The sequence below is a fragment of the Dermacentor albipictus genome, chromosome 6 (genome assembly GCF_038994185.2).
Source record: "Dermacentor albipictus isolate Rhodes 1998 colony chromosome 6, USDA_Dalb.pri_finalv2, whole genome shotgun sequence".
In the NCBI taxonomy this organism is placed as follows: domain Eukaryota; kingdom Metazoa; phylum Arthropoda; class Arachnida; order Ixodida; family Ixodidae; genus Dermacentor; species Dermacentor albipictus.
In genome coordinates, this window is record NC_091826.1 from 113548706 (window position 1) to 113571213 (window position 22508).

The 22508-nt window shown below is 46.6% G+C and overlaps 1 protein-coding gene across 1 annotated transcript in view; it reads left to right on the forward strand.

The window, feature by feature from the left end:
* The window catches only part of LOC135908332 (putative sodium-dependent multivitamin transporter), a 74111-nt gene extending 68189 nt beyond the window's left edge, over positions 1–5922 (forward strand). The window contains exons 10-11 of the mRNA XM_065440089.1: positions 2056–2153; positions 5571–5922. Coding sequence (XP_065296161.1) covers positions 2056–2153; positions 5571–5696 — 224 coding nt within the window. The 3' untranslated portion in view covers positions 5697–5922. The remainder of the gene's footprint in view (positions 1–2055; positions 2154–5570) is intronic.
* The last annotated feature ends 16586 nt before the right edge of the window (positions 5923–22508 follow it).

The following is a 22508-nucleotide window of genomic DNA, read 5'->3' on the forward strand; positions in this document are numbered from 1 at the left end:
TGCCTCAAAGCTTGCGAATATGACATATGTGGGCTGTCATGTCTTAGCGGTCGAGCTTCTGTATTGAAGGGTGGTTCTTTTAGCGCATGCTGAACTTCGTCACGGAGAACGCTGGACAAGGAGCTGAGCGTCGGCTGTGAAGGTACCGACAGTTTCTGGAGTTCTTCGCGGATCACGGAACGAATGAGCTCTCGAAAGAAATCGACGTGACCCCCGAGAGCTCCGAAGAAGTCCGTAGGTGAGGCAGTGTTCACTTGACGGTCGTATGATGGTGTCCGCTGGCGAAGAGTCTGCTCCATGGTGATGGCCTCGGAAAGAAACTCTGACACAGTCTTGGGAGGACTGCGCACGAGACCGCCGAACAGCTGCTCTTTCACTCCGCGCATCAGGTACCGCACCTTCTTTTCTTCCGACATGCTGGGGTCGGCTCGTCGAAAGAGACGCGTCATGTCCTCGACGTACATTGCGACACTCTCGTTCGGCATTTGGATACGGGACTGGAGATCACGCTCAGCTCGCTCTCGGCGATCAGGGCTCGCATATGTCTCAAGAATCCGCCTTTTGAATTCTGCCCATGAAGTTAAGGCATCTGTACGATTCTCGTACCATACACGTGCGCCATCGTTAAGGCTGAAATAGACATTTTTCAGCTTGTCTGCGTCATCCCACTTGTTGAACGCGGCAACACGTTCATAGTGCAACAGCCAATCTTCAACGTCCTCATGTATGGCGCCGTGGAAGGGATTCGGCGTTCGCGGATTGAGTAGCATACAATGAATCGGCATGGTGCCTTCCATACCGGTTGGGGTGGTCGGAGCTGCCATTTTCTCTGGGAGGAGTCCAAACTCAGGGGCTTGTCCACGGATCCTTCTGCTGGCGCGGTGTACAGGCGTAACCACCGGTACGGGGCTGGAGCTCCTGCTTCCCGGAGGGGTTTGGTGCATAGATTAGATTACCCCGCACCTCCACCAGTTTGTCACGCGCTAAGGCAAGAATAAGCAGCAGGATCAGCAGCCAGACACGAAAATGTCAGACACAAGGAGGATGGTTCACCAGCCGGCGCAAGATCCTTGACTTCGTCGTCTTCAATCACCGTTTTTGCTTGGCACGCAGCGCTGGCTCAAAACACCAGGTGGCAATATATATATATATATATATATATATATATATATATATATATATATATATATATATATATACAGGAGACCTCCTTGCGACAGGAGGTCCCCTTTCAGCCACATGCTCTGGGACCTCCTTCTGTATACTTGTGTAACCATATATGTCTCCTCCTTATTACAGCAATAAACTAAACTGAAACGACGAAACAGTTTCCCTTTGCACTTGCACGTGACTTTTCTTTGTTAATATCATACCTTGCCTTCTTCTTGTTTTCTAGTCAGGAAAGAAAGTTTTCTTTCTTGACATCGCTATGGTGCTGCACCATTATTTTGCTTCTTATCGTTCCCATGTTATTTTACAGTAACCGCAAATAGCCTACGCAAATCTCACATCGTTGAAAGGAGTTGAGTCAATGAATAGCTGATTAAATAAAAAGTTGCTACTTTTTGGAGATCAGCGGATCAACAATTGAAATTTGTAGGTACCCATATTAGATTAAAATATCAAACTTTAGTCAGGCGCAATGGGCATGTCGAACCGCAGCAGTGCTCTGGTGTAAAACTGGTGATGTAATTATACTTTCAGAGACCGTGCGAATATTCTAAAGAAATGAAAATAAACAAATAGCGTCTGTACGTACCGCTACCGATTGGTAAATGTAACGTAGCCAGAAATTGTAGTAGCAAAGAAATAGCACTTTGCTCACGTATAGTCAGGTGTATTTATTGCTTATCCTGTATCAGTTCTTGCTTTTTTGGTGACAGCTCTGTTGGCAGTATTTTAACCTCTGTTTTTACTGCAACAGTGGAAACGCTGCTTGCAGGCTTTCTGTGCATGCCGCCGGCGCTTTCCACTTATCGAGGGCAAAAAGCGCAAATACTTGTGGCAAAAACGTCGGTGATCGTGTTATCTGCCTCTCGCACACGTTCAAAACAGGTGGACATCGTGAGGCGCTGGCCAGAAACGCGCGTCTTTCCAGTCCCCTATTCCTGAGGCTGTGGTCACGACTGGGACTGATTCCCGACTCGACAGTGGTGAGTGTTATTGCACACCTAGCGAGGGGTTTGAGCACACACAGGACCACGTTCCTCTCGGCACACTTACGCCGGATCCAGTCTCTGTGGTCCAAGAAGAAAGGGGCTGGCACATTCGCGGACAATTTGCCGCGGCATTGCAGCAATAACTGGAGAGGAGGAGCTCCTGTTCATGCATTTGAGTCTGAAGGCACTTTTCTTTTTCAGTTTGCCGGGGAGGATAATGATTTAGCTATACTTACACTTGCGAAGGTTTCACATATTACAAACTTCGTGAGACGGACGGAAAATAAACACGACTTTAATATGGATCGTGATGATTCATGAGGTATTATGGCGCAGGGGTCACCGAATGACGAAGAGCGCCAGCCAATGATATGATGTGTTCGCTGTAGTGGGGAATGTGAGGTGCGGTATGTAGCGTGGCCGTAAAGTGACCTAAAATCATCGCCTGTAAGATGCGTAAAATATACGTTTAAATGAAATTATGACAGTGAAACAAAGCGTTCATTTGAGCTAATTGGCACCTCAATGTATCAGATTACTACGAGTCGTAAGAGAAACAAGGGGAAAGGAACAGATCGAACATGCATTGGGAGATAAAACTGAGTGGTGTGTTGTTTTATTATAGCAAATAATCCCACTAGTGTGTAAGGTGCTCACGTTTTCTGTTTCCCAGCTGAAACGTGTGCGAACGAGGCACTGGGACTATTGTAGCTACCATTGTAGCGCGTGTGCTTCGCCTGCATAGCTTTGCCTTAACTCCGACAAACGATGGCACTCTAGTATGGCAACTCTTTACATAGAGTAACTGCTCGTGAAATTAGATATTCTATTTTAGAGAATTTTCTCAGAGAGTACGAGAACTATGGTTGCGCCTATCAGTCTGAGCTTAGCATCAATGGGTTATGAAAATATCCCTGAGTAGGCTGTTATGCACATGGAAGTAGCGCATCAACGAGCCCCTCAAAATTTTTAAGGACCCTGAGGGAGTTTTTGCAATATTTCAAGTTGATTGCTTAAATAGATATTGTATGCGATACAGAACACGTGTAGTAGATTGTAAGCAGTAACGCCCGCACAATTCGTTCGCTTTCCTTTGAGATTTTTCATAGACGGCTCCCCCGATCCGAATTACCTGTGTAGGTTCTTTTATTCCTTCTAGTCATGGATGATAGCGTAATCGGGCACTTAATCACCAAATGTAAAAATACATAACTTCCGCAGGTGTTCACAGGCATGCTTTCTTGAACGTGCTTGCACTTTGTAAAGAAACTTATCGACAGTGTATTTTTACATTTTTGTTACAATTGGCCTGGGCGAGACTAGCTTGCTTTGGCAGCCGCGCATGTGAAGAATCGGAAACTAACAGAAGAAGCACTGCAATTTCACGAGGTGAACATCACGTCGATAGAAAATCCACACATAGCTGTTTATAACCCCCTCGCCAAAAGGTAAGAATAATGCTGAGGAGAGGATTGGAAGTCGAGAAGGAGTTAGGCACGTCTTTTTATACGTAGACGATACGTAGTTTCTGGCTTACTCATCCTAATTTAAGCTGGGCGTTTCATTTTACTATTAACCGACCTCTTCAATATCACCAGAGGTATATAGGAAATCTACTCGTTGATCTGAATTACCCTAAGAGGTGGCCGACATACGTAGACTGAAATCAGGATGCTAATAGACTAATAAACAATATATCACTAATAAAATTTTTAACCAGCAGACCTTGGAGCGCACATTGCCCTACATGAATGAAGCCAGTTAGGTCACAAGGTCCACCCACTTGGAACAAATTTCGAAGCCAGCGCCAATTTTTAAGTAAGCACACTGAAACTTATTTCACTTAGTATCATGACATAATGCACTTTTATGCAATAAATGTCAGAAATTGCTCGGGCACCGAAGCAACTCTTCGGAATATAAGGGAACGCACATCTGAAAACTGGTGTCATCCTCAGAATTTGTTCCAAGTGGATTAGACATTCGAAGTCACCGGATATATAAATCGTACATTGCAGGTAATGTTATTTGGATCTAATAAATAAGTTATCCCCTCTGTGATCTGTTGTGATATTGGCAGAATTTTTTACTCGATCAATCATGAACAGTGAAATTTGTAATCTGTAAAATATTCTTTATGGTTTCTAATGCAAGTGATGTCGGCCTCTAAGGGTAATCTATCTCAAGAAACAGGACTTCGAAACATTGCCACCGATAACTAAAAAAAAACGTTCTCGTAACAAATAGGAATAGCGCCCGTATTCCTAAGGTTGTCCATCATACGCTGACTTCTGTCCAATTATCTACTACAGCTCGGGTGTGATAACTATCGCTCACTATCTATCTATCGCTAACGCTCACTGCCAATGAATTACCACTAAATAATGTATAATAACAACTTATATTGGGGGTACAGGGGCCCCTGTCAGGCGCTGTGCGCCTTTTGCCCCTGCACCTTTCTTGAAAGTGTATTCAAGATGAAATAAACATTCATTCATTCATATGGGGTCGATGAAACTTACTATTCATGCAAATTGTTTGCATTGGTGCTTTTTAATCAGGCTGCTTTATTATAGATCAAGTGTTATGTTGTGTAATACAGCTTCAACAAAGAAAGTTTTTTTGCTTGATGGAATGCAACAAACACAAATTTCAATAACGAGTACGCTAACTCTATATCTACCCTGATTTGCTACTATCGTAAAGCTGTAGTAGACGTTCAATGCTGCTAAATTTGGAGCTGCCTACCGCGTAGCTGAAATTCGTATAGCGTACGTTGCACCTAATCTTTCTTTTCCGTCTACCTCAAGGAGCCAGCGAACTCGAACATAACCGCAGTGTAATTGGCTATTACCTAAGAGGGAACTCCGAGTTAACTGGTTTTTGTTACCAATACTGTTCTAGCAAAAAACAAACTGCTATCTGTCCAACATGAGCTGAGATGCCTAACCTAAAATCTGGAGTTAAGAAGTTGGATGCGCGAAAGTCTCTGCAATCGTTAGAATTTTATCAGCTTACACTGGAGCCACACCCTATACATCTCAACTCAATTTTTACATTGCACACTTCATTCGCGAGTTAATGACATCTTAACAAACGCGAATTAATGACATCTTAGTTGAAATCAAGAAAACGAAATGGGCTTGGGCAACACATGTAATGAGAAGGGAATATAGCCGATGGTCATTAAGGGTTACGGACTGCATTCCAAGGGAAGGGAAGCGTAGCAGGGGGTGGCAGAAAGATAGGTGGGCGGATGAGATTAAGAAGTTTGCAGGGACGACATGGCCACAATTAGTACGTGACCGGGGTAGATGGAGAAGTATGGGAGATGCCTTTGCCCTGCAGTGGGCGTAACCAGACTGATGATGATGATGATGAGGATGGTGGTGATGATGATCTCATTCGCAGATGCCCATCAGCAGTGGCCATTTGAGCTTCAAGGACGGCTGCGCTGAAGAACTGCCTGCGATCCCGCTGCTCAACCAAGCGCCTGACAATTCTTCTCCGCTCACCAGCGATGACTCACTCAGATAACACAGTCCTATGTCTGTGACTATCACATATTTGCCGCATTTACTTTCGTACTCGCCGCAGCGCAGTTGTGTCACTGAGAGCGTATGACGTCAATCAACAGTCACTTACCGGCGCAGCTGGGGTCTCTGTGAAATAGGAGGGAACGAACCTGGCCGCGGCAGTGTTTATGTCGCTGGCACTAAATCGTGATTGATGAGTAACTGTAAAGATCGGCCACAAATAAAAAACAAACGTCCGAATAATATTCGATTTTGTGCAATTTCAATGTTTTTTTGATGTTCACTATTTGCCGATATCACCCCTAACACAAGCGTCGCCCTGATGTGTTGGCTTTTATTCAAAACTTCAACAGCACTGCCGCCCGTTTCACTAGTACACTTATGTGTTCCCTTAACTGAACATAGCCGGGAACGTGCGCGACCTTGCATAGCATAGGATGCGTAACAAGGTGTCAAGTCCCTTTGAAAAGGTAAGAACGTCTAATGGCATTTGGTCGAAAACACTTCGGCCTATATATGAGCAATGCCTTGACCATAGCGATTTTCAAGCTTTCTCTTGAAAGTTTAATTCCACACGGGTTCTCTGGACGGACGACCGATCGACGGAGACGGAAGCAGCTGCATTTGAGCTATCAATATGTCTCGTTTAGTTCAATGTGTTTCCTATCTCGGTAATCATGCATAGTGGCTAATCGATACTTAAAGGCAGGCATCGTTGTCGGTATCTTTTCACGTTAACTTGTTGGTTCTAGCGAGGAGCGATGCATTGCGACCAACTGCAAGTAGCTTGTGACTCTTCATTACCATGTTAACTATGACGATTTCTTGGCATATCTTTCAGCTGCATCCCCGTAAGTGCGTAACAGAGCATGTACAGCGATAGCTGTGAAAGAATGCGCCCTAACTTTTCTTACAGTGTCTCATGGCCACAGGCCAACACACTTGATATGCATCGAAAAGTCCCTCAGTGACGAGTACCTCGGAAGTTTAACAGTTTATGTTTTAATTGTTCAAATTCATTTCAATAATATTTATGTCATAGCGCCGAAATTAATTCCTGCGAAGACGAGTCAACGGTCGAAATATGAAGTCGGAAAACAAGCACCTCTGGCCATCTTTAGGAATACCTGAGTTATCGAGACTAAAATGTGTCTATCAAACGTAGGACCAATACATGTATGTATCGTTCCGGAAACGAGTCAGGACATTTTTCACAGTGAAGACTATTTACAAGATTTATCAGCCGAAAGTTCTAGACCAAGGAGCAGTTTTTCTTCGTCGGGGGCTACGTGCGCATTATTCAAAAGAAACACGCAATATGCATGTAGCACTATCCCAGGTGGCATAAGTACCGTCCCGGTGCGTCAGATATTGACGTTAGCAAGCATGTTAATAGATTTGCGGCGTGTGACGTTTACAAGTTTTCGTGCGCTGAGGAGCACATAAAGCAATGATGCAGTCTGGGGCGATTTCATATGTAACTGGTGTCATGGTATGCAGCCCTCGGCATGGACATGTGTACCGAGACAGAAGCTTTTCTAACAGCTCAAGGTGATGGGTTGGGGCCCACAACAGTACCAGAGAACCAGGCGAAAAGTGGCCGTCCCTGTGTTGTCGATCGTAGAAATGCGTTGGTTCTCTTGAGAGGTCCGGAGGCGAGGGTGGGCCATTTATCGTCCTAAGGCCGCCCTGGTATTGGTGGCAAGAGCATATTTGCTGCCCTTCTTGTGGCGGATGGAAGAGATGTGTTTGGTGGGCAATGTTGGTTTTCGGCTGAACAACAGAAAGAACGGGGAATAACTCGCAAAATCGCTGCGCGCGAAAGTATATGCAAATGTTACATAGTGAAGAGCAAGGTCCTAATAAGTACATGGTAGGGCCAGGTATACGTTGCAAGCAGGTCTCTGATGGTTCAATTCAGACGGTCTGTCAGTCCATTTGTTTGTAGATAATAAAATGGTAAGTTTGTGCCTGGTTGAGCAGGGCTGCAGTATGTTGGCGATGACTTTCAGCGCGAATGTCCAGCCGTGCTCAGTGAGCAGTTCGCTTGGAGCTCAATGCTGTAAAATCACGTCGTCAAGAAGAAAATAGGCTAGATCCGTGGCACAGCTTGTTGTAAAAGCTCTCGCGATTGCGTAGCGCGTGGCGTAACCTGTCGGCACAGCCTTCCACTAGCTGCTCGATTTGGGTAGAGGAGATGAGGGTAGAGCCAAGTGTTAAGTCCAACCCAAAGCGAGAGAACGGCCCCAGCGGGACGTCGAGTGGCTGAAGGCACCCAGGAGGGAGCCTCAATGATGTCTTTCGTTGCTGGCACATCTCGCACACCGTAACGTAGTTTTGGACAGAGCCGCGGGCAAGGCCTAGCCAAAAGAAGCGTCGGCAAATCCATTCATAAGCGCGGGAGACGCTCAGGTGACCGGCATTTGTAAGTCTTGAAGTTCATGAAAAACATCCAACCGGAGGTGCTTGAGAATGACCAGGAGTGGGGCAGGACCGTTGGGGCAACGTTGTGGTGATATAATACACCACCACTGGAGACAAACAACTGAAGGGGCGAAGTGGAAGGCGAAAAATCCAGGGAATCAATCATGGCGCACAAAGAAGCGTCACGGCTTTGCTCGTCTGCCACGTGGAGCAGTTGATGAATGGAAAGAACGCAAGTGACGGTGCCGGTGCCAAAGACGGCGGGTGGCGCATCCACTGTACAGCCTGATTAGCAGTCTGGGTCTTTTTAATGCCGGCCCAGTTTTTCCGCTACTGTATACGAATAACCTTGTAGCAGCTGAGTCCCAGCGGCCAAGCCTTCGGCAGGACCCTTGCATTACGAAACCAAGCCCAGTGAGTGATGGTCCGACACTACAGAGAAGGGCGTGCCGTCTAAATGCGGGTGGCATTTGGAAACCGCCCAGACCAGAGAAAGCCATTCGCGCTCTCTAATCAAATAGTTGCACTCCGCAGCTGGGTTGAGGCCGCTGATGTACACGACCGCACAGTCTTCTTTTAGTTTGCATTTGACTAAGACGGCTCCGATCCCGTGACCACTGGCATCAGTACGGACATCCGTAGGAGATGACGGCAGGAACTGTCTCAGTATAGGCGGCGCAGTGAGAATGGTGGGGAGGTGGGGGCAGGCTTGAGTGTCTCCCCGCGTAAAGGGCGCGTCTTTCACTACAAGTGGTCTGGAAATCACTGCGAAATTTTCGCGGACCGTCAGCACTGACAGCTCAGCCTTACAAAACTTCTGACGTCTTTTGCAGACTGAGGTACATGATAAGACGCGGCGGCATGAATTTTCTCCTGGCGTAGTTGAATACCGCAAGCGTCGATGAGACGGCTGAAGTGGCACTTTGTTGAATTTATTTGGAGCACAGCCTTCTGGAAGACTGGAATAACTGATAAGCGCTTAAGGTGTGTCTCAAATGTTGGGGTAAACAAGAGTACGTCGTCTAGGTTGCAAAGGCATGATAACCATTTGAACACTTGAAAGAAGTGTCCATCATACACTTGAACGCTGCTGGGGCCTTGCATAGACTAAATAGCATAACATTGAATTCATATAAACCGTCAGGGGTAAAAGACGCGGTCTTCCCGTGGTCCTCTTCATGCAAAGGGATCTGCCTATAACCTGATCGAACGTCTATTGATGAATAGACTTGGCACCGTGTAGACAACCACGGTGCATTACCTCATCAATGCGAGGTAAGGCGTAAATGGGCTCTTTTGTAATTTGGTTTAGATGGTAATATTGACGCAAATACACCACGTACTAACAAGCGCAACGGGCGACGCCCAAAGGCTAGACGAGGTTCATCAATGTATTTGGCAAGCATCTTGTTCACGGCATCTTGAAAACCCTGCGCTCTGATGCAGACAACTGTAAGGGCTAGCGATGAATGGGACTAGCACCACAACTATTTATGTCAAGATTAATCAGTGAAGCCTCACCCAACTTTTGATTGTTGAGGTTGAAGTTGTCGCTGTAGCAAGCGAAATGGTGGCATAAAGCTGCTGCTTGCTCATACGATAGGTCTGCAGCAATTATGGGACTAAATGTGGTCTGGAGGTAAATTGCATCCTGCGGACATGCTGAAAGCTCAGAGCAGACGTCTACTGAAAACGTCATCTGCTATTGCACGCAGCTTGGCAGCCGATATTACTTCTGCTAGATCTTTCTTTGTCACACCAAAATCGACAACGGCGAAGCCTTTCATGTTATCGGCAACGGTACTGACTGAGTGAGGCACAGTGATAGATCGCATGAAAAGGATATCAGGGATAGGTGGAACGGCGTAATAACTATTGGGCACGGGAAGAGGAGACAGAAAATCTGTGAAAGGTAAGGCTTTTGGCTGCAGGAAGATGCAGGTGGCAGTATTGAAGCTGTTGGGTAGTTCTGCCCAAATATCCGGGAAAAGAGGAAGTTTGAGGCAGTGGGTACCGGCGTAAGGGTCGATCAGAGCGGAATCTGCCGTAAGGAAGTCTAGCCATAGGGGAAATGGGTCAACTACGTAAAAAGAAGTCGAACGTTGCGTTCGGCGATGTTTATATGAGCAGTACACATTATAGGGAGGAAAAGAACTGCGACTTCAGGCGGGACGTAAGACAAAGAAGTGGACAGGACGAGCGGTATACGATTCGTCCTGTCCACTTCTTTGTCTTACGTCCCGTCTGAAATCGCGGTTCTTTTCCTCTTTAAACATGTCGGACCAACTGACCCAACTGACTTGAACATTGTAGGGACGTCAACAGCGCTTTCATCGGTGACGCATGTGGCTTGCGTAGTAGCAGGTGTCAGTACCTTCAGGAGTCGACTACTGATTGATGGCGTCCATAACCAGGTAACCACTCATTATGAACACCTGGGTTACAGTATAAGTTAATGCCGTTAAAGGGACACTGTCTACATGTTGTCGTGGAAGTATAGTATCGTTTCGTTAAGGGAGTCCACGGGGAATTTCGGCACGACGAAAATAATGCAAAAACATACAAGGAGGGAAATAAAATGGGCCGAGACCTTTAATTTAGCGCAAGCCCCATGAGATACTTCACAAATTCATATACTGAATTGGTGCGCTGCTAAAAACGTAACAAAAAGGCCTTAAGAGTCCATAAACAAAAATAGTTAAAAGGACTAAAACACAAAAAATCCGATAGGTGAAGCGCCAATAGTGACCACACACAAGAAGAAAGTAGGGTGTTCTATTAAACATACGAACCCTTTTGTTAAGTGTGAAGAATGTGGTCGTATACCACATACCGCTGGAGTGTGGAAAAGAGTATATTGGCCAAACTGGCCGATGTAATAATGAACGCTTGCGGGAACATAAGCTTTCATTGAAAAATGGATAAGGTTCAAGCTTGTCGCTTCATTGGAAGGCCTGTGGGAATGAGAATGAACAAGTATGTCAAGCAAGGCTTTATGACACAACAATCATGTTTAAAAGTAAAGATTCTGTGGCGCGTGAATTGTTGGAGGCCAACGAGATTAAGAAAAGAGGGGACAAATGTGTCAGCACCCCTTCTCTGAATATATACACGATCCCGTCAGACCCCGTCTGTGAATATATACACGAATGAAAGCATGTTTTTAGATAAGTTTTAGATTTAGATTAAGCGTGATTCCCTTCATACATATCTACAGTGTTCTCGCACGTGCGCATTCACATGGTCAGTGTCCCTCTTTTTTCGTTCCCCTCACCTCATGGCTATATAATCAGCCACCTGTGACTTCAATAAACAGTTCAAGTAGCACCTTGTCCTGTCTGTATTCCTTCTTGTGTGTCGTCACTATTGGCGCTTCACCTATTGAAAGCCATGCACCAACTTGCCCCACAACGTGTTTTACGACGAAAATTTCAACTGTCTTACTAAATTACTAACATTACCGTGAAGTCATCATGGGCATATATTTATATCCTTCTAGGACAGACACTGCGAAGAAATAGCAGAGTGCTGCGTGATATTTGGCGCTTTGGGCGATTAGGACGTCATAGACGACATAGGTTGCATAAGTACGGCCGTAGCATATGACCACTAGGCACGCAGTCAAATGGGTTTTGTTGATAAAACACGCAAACCTTTAACACGGCGAAATGTTGGAGAGCGCCTAATACTGCCAAATATGCTTTTTTCCAGAACAGCAATATGTACACAGTGTTGTGTTACATTGCGAAATCACTGTGGTTTCACTTTAACATAACATTTGGTACAATCATGTCACTATGTCAAAACGTTATAAAGTTCTTGTCCCTGTCACTCACGACATGGCCACCATTGCCGCAGCCGCCGCAGCGCATTACGTGACGGAAGGCAGGGAAGCGCCCAATTTTTAATGAATTCACCGGACCTGTTCGTCTTGTGAGCGGCCGGCGCGTGAAGAGGGACAGGATAGCCGAGGCGTCCAGACAGAGCGGTTTGGAGGGCAGAGCGGAGTGGTGGTGCATCGAGAGATAGCTGAAGATGTGGTCGGCAGGCTGAAACCTCAGGGCGAAGTTTGCCGCGTAGATCGACAGATGGTACAATCTGTCAGGACCTTCGGCAGCGAGGTATCCACAGCCCGATGCCTGTCAGATTTGGATCTTGTCGAGTACGCCACACATAAGGCTCGTGTTTCAACCTGCTCTAAAAACTTCTAGCCGGACACTTTTAATTCAAAAGCCTTATACGCGCTATGAAGCAAAAAATCCGGCGTCCACCCGGCGTTAACATCCGATGGTACCAAAACCCAAATGACCAAGCGATGGCGTCACGTTCCTGGCGCTGAACCTGCTCTGCCTCGCACTGTGAAATCCCACGCTGAACAGCTACGACGTCAGACACACGCCATGGCCCACAGCTAAAGAACTGAGCTAGCCGACTCTCTAAAATAGGATTAAGGTGAATTAAAGTGTATTAAGGTACATTAATGTGCATTAACGTTGATTATAGTGTAATAAGGGAATTAAGGTAGATTGAACTGCATTAGGGTGGATCAATGTGGTTTAAGGTGGAGTTTTAACGCAAGGTGATAGCTTAGAGAAGCCATTGTGCATTTGCATTCAATTACGTAAGGATACTTCAGTGACTAAGATTTTAATGGCGTTTCATCTTTCATTTATTTAATCATCGCAGGTTCCTTTTTGAATATTCTATTAGTAAATTTTTTGGCGCTTTTATTGTCACGTGTCTTTTTTACTGTATTTTTATATTATTTGACGATAGTCAACTTTGTGTTGCGCGTCAGGTCAAGATTTTTTTGTTTGTGACTCGTACGCCATCAGTGAAGCGTGCCACCGTCTGCGTGTAGTTTGCGGATCTTTTTTTTTATGCCTATGACATGACTTTATTAAACTGATGGATCTATTTTCTCGTCTCGTCCCGTCTCATGCCTCTGGTCCATGGTCGGTCAGGCGTGAACCTTATCGCCAGTTAGCAATCGCATCACCCCTAAATGCACGCGGGGTGGGTTTGTTGCCGCCTCATACGTCCATTTCGGACAGTGTAAAATACTTAATCGCCAATTCTTGACACAGTACTAACATATCATACGGAAAATTGGAGGGTAACAAAAAAAACCGTGCAGTGGAAACAAAAAGCGTATTAATAGAGGAGGACGGTGAGGGTAATTAGCGTTCGAATAAGAACTGACATTCCGATTGATATTAAGATGATTAGGTGGATTTGCGCACATCATATTATGCGCAGGGCAGATAAACAGTGGCAGCAATGACAACAAATGATGGTTAGCTAGGTAGCAAGACTAAATTAAGAAATAATCCCACAAACTATGGTCTCAGTGGTCCCAAGCCCGGAATCATCACAAATCAGTGACAGATGCCTTGATTTTAGTGTGGACAAAAATTGGCTGTTGTTGATGAATATCTTGATAAATACGAGGATTTTTTATAAGAATTATAACAACGTCGTCAGAATTCTCAGCCCATTTAGGGTCAATAACAGCCATTGTTCTTAAACACACAGACAAGGAGACGCCTAAGAGTTTATTAGGAAGTATTTTGACTCGTTAGATTTTTGTTTTGTCGAAACCATAGGATTATTGCGAAGCTTAGAATCAGAACTAACTGCCGTGATTTAACCACAAAGCAACACCGTGCGAAATGCACATGCTGGAGGGCTCCGTAATAATTTCGTTGTGGCCTGAGTTTTTCATATTGGCTTCACCTTCACCTATTTGAAAATAGCTGCCGTGTGGCGTATACGTCACGCCGTACACAGTTCACATCTGTATAGCGAGTGTTTAATGGTTCTTCTTGAATAAATGAACCCGGCAGCTGAGGGCGCTTTTCAATTGTAGAATGAATTGTCATTACATCAATTATTTACAGACAAATCTGATTACTACCCATCCCGTCTTATTCCACTTCTATATGCGACCCATATCATTCCCTTTTTCTGTGCGAAACCTCACATTTCACAGGGCTCCCATTGTTATCTAGTCTGAGATAATAATGCACAATGGTTCCAAGAGTTGGTATTTCTGGGTCGCCGTATTGTCTAAAAAAGTGAATTGCCTGCCTTATACCGCGTTTGAAAACCGTTTTTATTAAAAATTAAATTATGGGGTTTTACGTGCCAAAACCACTTTCTGATTATGAGACACGCCGTAGTGGAGGACTCCGGAAATTTCGACCACCTGGGGTTCTTTAACGTGCACCTGAATCTAAGTACACGCGTATTTTCGCCCCCATCGAAATGTGGCCGCCGTAGCCGGGATTCGAACCCGCGACCGTCTTTAGCCACTGAGCCACTGAGCCAACACCATAGCCACTGAGCAACCACGGTGGGTAACTGTTTTATGACTGCAGATGTTCAAACAAATGCAGATATTGGTCCACATAAACTATTCCTGACAAAACTTTCTGTTTAGATCACTACATGGCAAATTAGAATAGGACCGCTGACCAGTACTTTCTTTCGTGGCGGATTTGTGGCGTGCGAGTTGCTCCTCTGCTTTCCATTATTCCGACGAGTAGACTATTCCCGAAATGACGGTTTAATGTGGCGGCTGTGATTTGGTATAATCGGTTAACGGCTCTCAAGGACCGGCAGCAGTGTGACCTGACTTCATACGGCAAATAGTGAACGCATGTTAGGCAGCCAGGTAGGAGTGATTATGATGTTTGATAGCAGCTGCTGACGTGCACTTCTGCTCGCAATGGTATGATGGCAACAATGTGATGAACGTTTCTAGGCCCCTCGTTAGCCTCTAGGCTTGTCTTTATTTTTCAGGGTGACACAGAGCAGATAATTTAAATCTGATGCCTTTGTCGTAAGCACATTGCTTGAGTTACATGCGGAAACCCTGTTCCGTTTTCCAATACCTTAACGCTCGTTTTCTTCAATAAGCGTAATTCCAAAATCGAGATGACGAACTTCCCATCTTCGGTTCCTGTGTGCGCTGAATGCCATGCATGTACTATCGTGAGCAATATGAGCAGGAACACGCGAGCGCGTGGGAAATAGCCTCGAAACTGGCGTGGGGCGATGCGTTGCGGCCGCTGTAGGAAACAAAGTGGAAAGGACGCCGCGGTTCCGCCAACTGTCGGCACTCCCGCCTCACTAGCGTTGCTGCGTAACGGCACCGGATTGCATGTCACCGGGCGCTAGCGATGATAAGGCGGTTATGGCATGCAGAGCGTGGACCGCGCTGTCTGTAGTTCAGCGCAAAATACCGCTGCTAACCTTTTTTGTTCCTTTTTTCTTTGCCTGAGTGTGCGTATGTGGAGCGGTCAGATCCGACTCTTAGATATTTGCAAGCATGCGACAGAGAATATTTTCTGGCCGACTTCTTAAAAGGTCTATCGTAAGGCCAGTCGCACCTTTCATGAAAACGTTCGAATCTTTGATGTACAAGAAAAGAAGTAAAAACGCTACGTCACGGCCGACGCGCATCTTTAATTTCTTTTTCGTGGCAAATGCTTATAAGGGAGACCACGACTGCCCGCGGTTAGAAGTGCGTTTCAGCGTCCTGCGATGTCTTGAGTGCCGTTGTATAAGCGGGAAGAAGTCGTTGAGTTGTCGAAGAAAGCTTACTCGCAGCGAAACATTGCTGCCTTGACGGGCTGCCGGTTAAACATAGTCAACAGGATAGTGCAGGCGTACCGAGATGAAGGACGCATTAAGGATGCGCCGCACGAGAGGCGACCTCGCGCCACGTCGGCGGATCAAGACCTACAAATTGTTGCTGCAGTCAACGAGAAGCCATCTCTAAATGCGAAGGAGGTGCGCAGTACTCTTGCCCTGGAACATGTAAGCGACAGCACGGTGCGGCGAAGGCTAAGGGAAGCCGCCCTCCGTAGTCGTATCGCTGCTCAGAAGCCCCTTCTCACAGTTGCCAACAAGACTGCTCGCCTAAAGTTCGCTGTAGATCACCGCAGCTGGAAGGTCGAGGATTGGCAATATGTCATCTTCTCTGATGAATCTACGTTCTCAAGCCGCTGGGACCAGCAGAGAAGAGTATGGCGCATGGAGAATACGCGCTTCTCTCCGCAGCACGTCAAGCAGGTGGCTGCAAGTGGACGCTCGTCAGTAAACGTGTGGGCGGCTATTTCGCGGGATGGCCTAAGTCCCATTGTAAGAATCCCTGGGAGATTTACGAGATCTGCATATTGCACATTGTTGGAGCACGAGATGATCCCCTATGCACTGAATGGTCCACACCCGGATGGGTATTATCTATTCCAGCAGGACTTGTCTCCCGTTCACACAGCAAAGGTCGTGGCACGTCTTTTAGGCGAACTAGAGGTAAGGAGCTTGGAGTGGTGTGCGAAGGGTGCAGACATGAACATCATAGAACATGTTTGGGCACGTATGAAGCCTAACCTTTCAAGACTCTCCTTGGACTCGACGACCAGTGATGAACTGTGGGAAGCCATAAAGCGCGAGTGGAAACATCTTCAAGATGACAAAGCCTTCATCGAGGCTCTCTACGTGTCTCTGCCAAAAAGAATGGAGGCCGTCATTCAAGCAGGCGGAGCCATGACCCGTTATTAACGCATGAAGCCTGCAAGGAAAGGTCAAGCTGTAACACTGATGTATTGGGATACTTTTTGTGTGGATGAAAATTTTGTTACCATTAAGCAATCGTCTAATAAAACCTTTAAATTCACTGCTGCGTACAACTTTTCTTTGTTCACAATAACCGAGACATAGAAAAACACGCATAACAAAACAGCCCTCCTTTTTCCTGCGTGCGAGCGCTATTACAGGCGCCACAGTATCACGCCGGTATCATTGCGATACGATCCGCAAGTATGATAAAAAGAAAGCTAGAGATATTTTGCGCTCAACTACAGACAGCACGGTCCACGCTCTGCATGACATAACCGCCTTATCATCGCTAGCGCCCGGTGACACGCAATCAGCTGCCATTACGCAGTAACGCTAGTGAGGCGGGAGTGCCGACAGTCGGCGGAACCGCGGCGCCCTTTCCACTTTGTTTCCTACAGCGGCCGCAACGCACCGCCCCACGTCGGTTTCGAGGCTATTTCCCACGCGCTCACGTGTTCCTGCTCATATTGCTCACGATAGTACACACGTGTATAGCCACTAAGAAGGCTTGAGTTGTGCGTTCCCGCTTCGCACTTTTTCATCACATCAAAGTCGAGGTGCATAATTTCGTAGGGGACTTGGAAATAAGCAGGAATAGCCACCTGCTGTCCTCTCGTGCAGTACTCAACCTTAGTAACTTGACAATGACGGCACGTTTGAACTTACTGCCATATATATCTTCATATTTCTCCAATGAAGCCAGGTCTTAATTTTTTAGTAAGTATTCCAGAGCATCCCCACACCCTCCTCAGTCGAGGCTATCATGTCTCATGTGCAGAATTTCCGGAACAAGATTTTCTGAAACAATAAATTTTACTCTCTAATTTCATATCGTCAGTGCTTTCCCGTAAGATTTTTACTCGCTGTGCAATCCGTCATTGAATGTTTTGAACTGAGGCCTCGAGGCCGCATCGGCAAATGGAATTTATCGCCGGGCTTGTGATTAACGTGCAACGTAAACTGGTGTATCATATTCAGTGCACGAGCCTTCCTTTTAGCTGATTTAGCCCTAAGAGGTAAATCAGTGCCAGAGTGTCGGTAAATAGTCTAAAGCGGCGGCCTTCCGGATAGCTTCAACATACTTCAGTCCCGTGAGAACTGCCATTACTTGTTTCTCGGTCGTCATATAGTGTTACTGCGCCTTTGAGAACGCGTACAAATAATAACCAGTTACTTGTAACGTTAGTGACATCTTAGTTGAAATCAAGAAAAAGAAATGGGCATGGGCAGGACACGTAATGAGGAGGGAAGATAACCGATGGTCATTAAGGGTTACGGACTCGATTCCAAGGGAAGGGAAGCGTAGCAGGGTGCGGCAGAAAGTTAAGTGGGCGGATGAGATTAAGAAGTTTGCAGGGACCGCATGGCCACAATTAGTACATGACCGGGGTTGTTGGAGAAATATGGGAGAGGCCTTTGCCCTGCAGTGGGCGTGACCAGGCTGATGATGATGATGACTTGTAACTTCCGCCCTTCTTTCTCGCATGAGTACAGGACAGCGCTAGCTACATAGTGTGAAGCACCGGTGCATAAATCAAAAGACTTGCTGACGTCAGCCAGCACGAGGACTCGATCCGGAATAATGCTCTGGACTTAGTGCTGGTAAGCTGCCTCACAATCCTTGCTCAATGTAAAGGGTATGTCTTTCTGACTAAGCATGGAGGGAGGCCGGCTCTTAGAAGCGTAGTCTTTTTTTTAAGTGCAAATATGGCCCGCTAGCCCGAGTAAGATTAAGCGAATACAAAAGGTGAACTTTCGTGGGATTCATATTATTCTGCGTAGACTTTTCCTTCGTAGTTTTGGTTTGAGAGTCGAATATTGTCCCGACAAGAACTTCCTTCTTGAAAAACCTACTTTTTCTTTTGTTAATCTTCAATTTTCATTTCCTCAATGCTTACAGGTCGCGTAATAGGTGTTTCTGGCCTTCATTGCATGTGCGACAGTAGATTGTAATATCGTCAGTGTAAATATTCCACAATTTTTTTGTGAAATCACTCAGCACCATTCATCATCTTCTGCAGTCATGCTCCAGAATTTTCACTATGAGAGGAGCTATATGGACACTTCAGGCCCATTCTTGCATGTCTTGCAAGACATGCAAGACCCGGGGGAAAGCGGCAGAAAAAAATGGAATGGGAATGAATTTATTCAAATTTGAAGGAGATTTCACGCTTGAAAAGCTTGCGTCTTTTTGTACGCGATGCCTCAAGACTTCAAATGTACCACATTGCTGGCTGAACGCCAACATGACAATATCTGTGACAAGCGACACGTTAAATAATTGAAGAATTGAAGGCGCATTTTCTTGCTTTCAGTATTGTTTAAATTTTCATCAAGATAATTTCCTACACAATCTGAGCAGCACTTGCCTTCACTCAACCAAATAATCAACCAAGAGAACAGGCTACCATCGGGAACGTATATTCTACAATGAATCACGTCCGTATCATCAGTCAGGTAACTGAGAAATCTACAGAGTACAATGAATCTCTCTTCATGGCTTTCATAAATTATGAAAGGGGATTTAATTCTGCAGGGATACCAACAGACATGGAAGCAATGCGTAATCAATGAGTACAGGAGAGATACGCAAATATCTGGAAATATCTACAAATATACCTCAGCTACACTGGTTCTCCACAAGAAAAGTAGAAAGTTACTATCAAGAAAGAGGTCAGGCAAAGAGACACAATCGATCCAAAGCTATTAACTGCAAACTTAGACGTAGTCAAGCTATTAGACTGGGAAGGCTAAGGACTGAGTAGCCACGGTGAATATCTCAGCGACCTGCGGTTTGCAGATCGCATTTGCCGGCTCAACGACGCTGGGTACAAATTACCACAAATTATTGAGGACCTTATTCGAGAAATTGTAAGAGCAGGATCGAAGTTTAATATGTAGAACACAAAGATAATGCTCATTAGCCTGGAAAGGGAACAAGACTACAAAATCGCCAGTGAGCCTCTTGAGTCAGTACATGAGTATGTGTATCTAGATGAATCACCACAGGGTTGTTGAAAAGAAAAGTTTGCAATCATTGCATTCTGCTAGTGCTAACAAATGCACCAGAAACGTGAAGGTTAGCACAGGAGCTCTAGAACAAGTTAATGACCATGCAAAAAACATTGGAACGAAACAAATGAGGTGGCAACGTTAAGACAAAGGAAGCGAGCGGTGCGGATGAGAGAGAAAAGGGGGATAGCCGATATTCTATTCGACCGAAATTAAGAGAAAAAAAATAGAGCGTTGGGAAGATAACAGGTGGACCATTAGAGTGACAGAATGGGTGCCAAGGGAAAGGAAGCGCAGTCGAGGACGGCAGAAAACTATATCGGGCGATAAAGTTAAGAAATTTACAGGAGAAACCTAGCGCAAGACAGGACTAATTGGAGATAGCTGTGAGAGACTTTCGTCCTGAGGTGGAATTAAAAGTAAAATATTGATGATCATGATATATGATTACGAACTATACGAACGCAATATGTTACGTACTACACACCAATACTATGCAAGCGCTTCGCTCCTAACTCAGCCCCGCTAACGTCCGAGCTGTTCTTCATAGCAATGCTCTACGGCACAGGTTTTTACCTCTTCCCGTCAATCTGCGCTTCTCGACGGAAATGCTTTTGTTCCGCCGTTCCCATGTGAAGGCGGCAGCTGTGCCAAGGCCCTTCGTCTGCGTACACTCCGCGGGGCACTGATGCCAAACGTGGAGAAGGCAGCGAAGCAATAGGTCCGTATACTGATAGATTCCAAGCCTCTGTAAACACGACAGTCATCAACTTCGGTCCACCCAGTCAGATTGCACGGGCTCCAAGGTGTGCCCGGATTACATGCTGCTTCAAAACCCTTACTAGAATACACATATTGCACTGCTATCACGAGTATTCCGCCATTTCATCGCATTTGATGATGCTGTTTCCAGCAGTGTGTTGAATGGAGCTAGCTGTAAAGTTTGGTCATACCCGCCATGCAGTGCCGTCAAGTGCTTTTACTATTAAATTGGTCCAGATTTGATTGCATCGCTTCCTGGAGCGGCACGGTTGGCTTGGCGAGAAACCTATGTACTCGAAGCGCTGGCAGGCAGGTAGTTAACTTCATTAGGGTCCTGAGGAGCGACGTCAGAGCCCCCCCCCCCCCCCCTCTACGAGGCAGGAGCTGCCGCGGGCCGCTCCCACCTCAGAACGGGCAGGCCATGCGCTCTGGACGGCTCGTAGCTGCGCGGCGAGGTTGTAGCTTTTAAACACCTCCTCCCACTCTTCCGTGGTAAGATGATTGTGGTCCAGTAACGAGGGACACCGCCAGAGCATGTGTTCTAAAGTGCAGAAGGGATCTCAGCAATCCAGACGATCGGGCTCGAACGAGTCCGCGTACCGCCTGACCCTGGCTAGGCCTGGACAGGACCCGGTATGCAGAATGCGATGGGTGGAAAGACTAAAGTCTAGAGGGCTAGGCGTGGGGTGGGGGATAGGCGCTCCTGCCAAGCTGATAGTGCTTTGTAATCTCGTTGAACTTGTGGAGCACGTCCTTGTGGAGCCGCGGGTCCGCATCCGCGCCAGCGAGCGGCGCCTTTCCGGCGCGGTAGGTGAGTTCGCGCGCGCGGGCGTGGGCCAGCTCGTTGACGTTGGGACGCAAACCAGGCCCACCGCCTCCCTCAAGAACGAAACCGCGGTGAAGGCCCTGACCGCCGCCCGGGTATCTGTTTCCACCTGCGGTCTGATCCCGTTCCGGAGGGCGAGGGCCACCGCGACCTGTTCCGCCAGTGCCAGGGACGAGCCCGGCAGCGCATTTACATTCGCTCGCCTGTGCAGCCGATCGACTGCAGCGCCGCGCCCGCGGCACTAATGGGAACTATATATCTAGGTAACTTTTCGCCCTAGGGGAGCGTAGGTCCCTAGGTGTCATGTAAAAAACGCACCTAGCTCCTGAAACGCCCGAGTCCCCATGCGCGCGCGCGCGGGGCCCATATAAATATACCATAGCGCAGATAGTATGTGGTAGCATTGTTTGGGCCAACTCGCCGGAGTAGCAGGGTAGGCGGTTCATTATGCGTGCACGCAAGCGGCACGACCACGAACGAAGCGATACAAGGTGGAACAGCTCGTTTTACGGCAATTGAAGTTTTCTGTGTGTGACGCGCTTGGTTTGTGCAAAGAGCAATTTAGTTGCGCGTGTGACGAATGTGTATGCGCAAATAGCACGACCACGAACGAAGGTGGAAAATCGCGTTTAGGCGTGCGCAAGCAGCAATCGAGTTGCGTGTGTGATGCGTTCGTTCGCGCAAACAGCACAACCACGAACGAAGCGATTCAAGGTGGAACAGCGCGTTTTGCGCAATCTAGTTCAGTGTGTGTGCGTGGCGCGTTTGTGGTGTGCAAAGAGCACGATGACGATCGTCTTCTAACTGCGCCAGAGCAAACCGATTGTTGGATTCTACATAGGTATTGAACGGGCGTTAAACCTAGAGAAACACGGGATTGCGACGCGACTAGCCGCGATGTATAGCACTGTACGTACGTAAGTTTACAGCACCGACTTTTAATTCCGAGTGAATAAGGGACGCGCCACGAGTGATTTGTATGTGGAGGTTAACTCATAGGTGCAATAATTAGCGGCGGTATAGAAAAAAAAAGGGGGGGGGCGGAGGGCGGCGGGGATTGCTGAGACAGGTGCTCGAAAGCGTTTCCACGCATGTTTAGTCGGTGTACTCGATGAACTAAATGCCGCTTTGAAGAAATTGTGACGAAATGTTGGCATGTGCGTA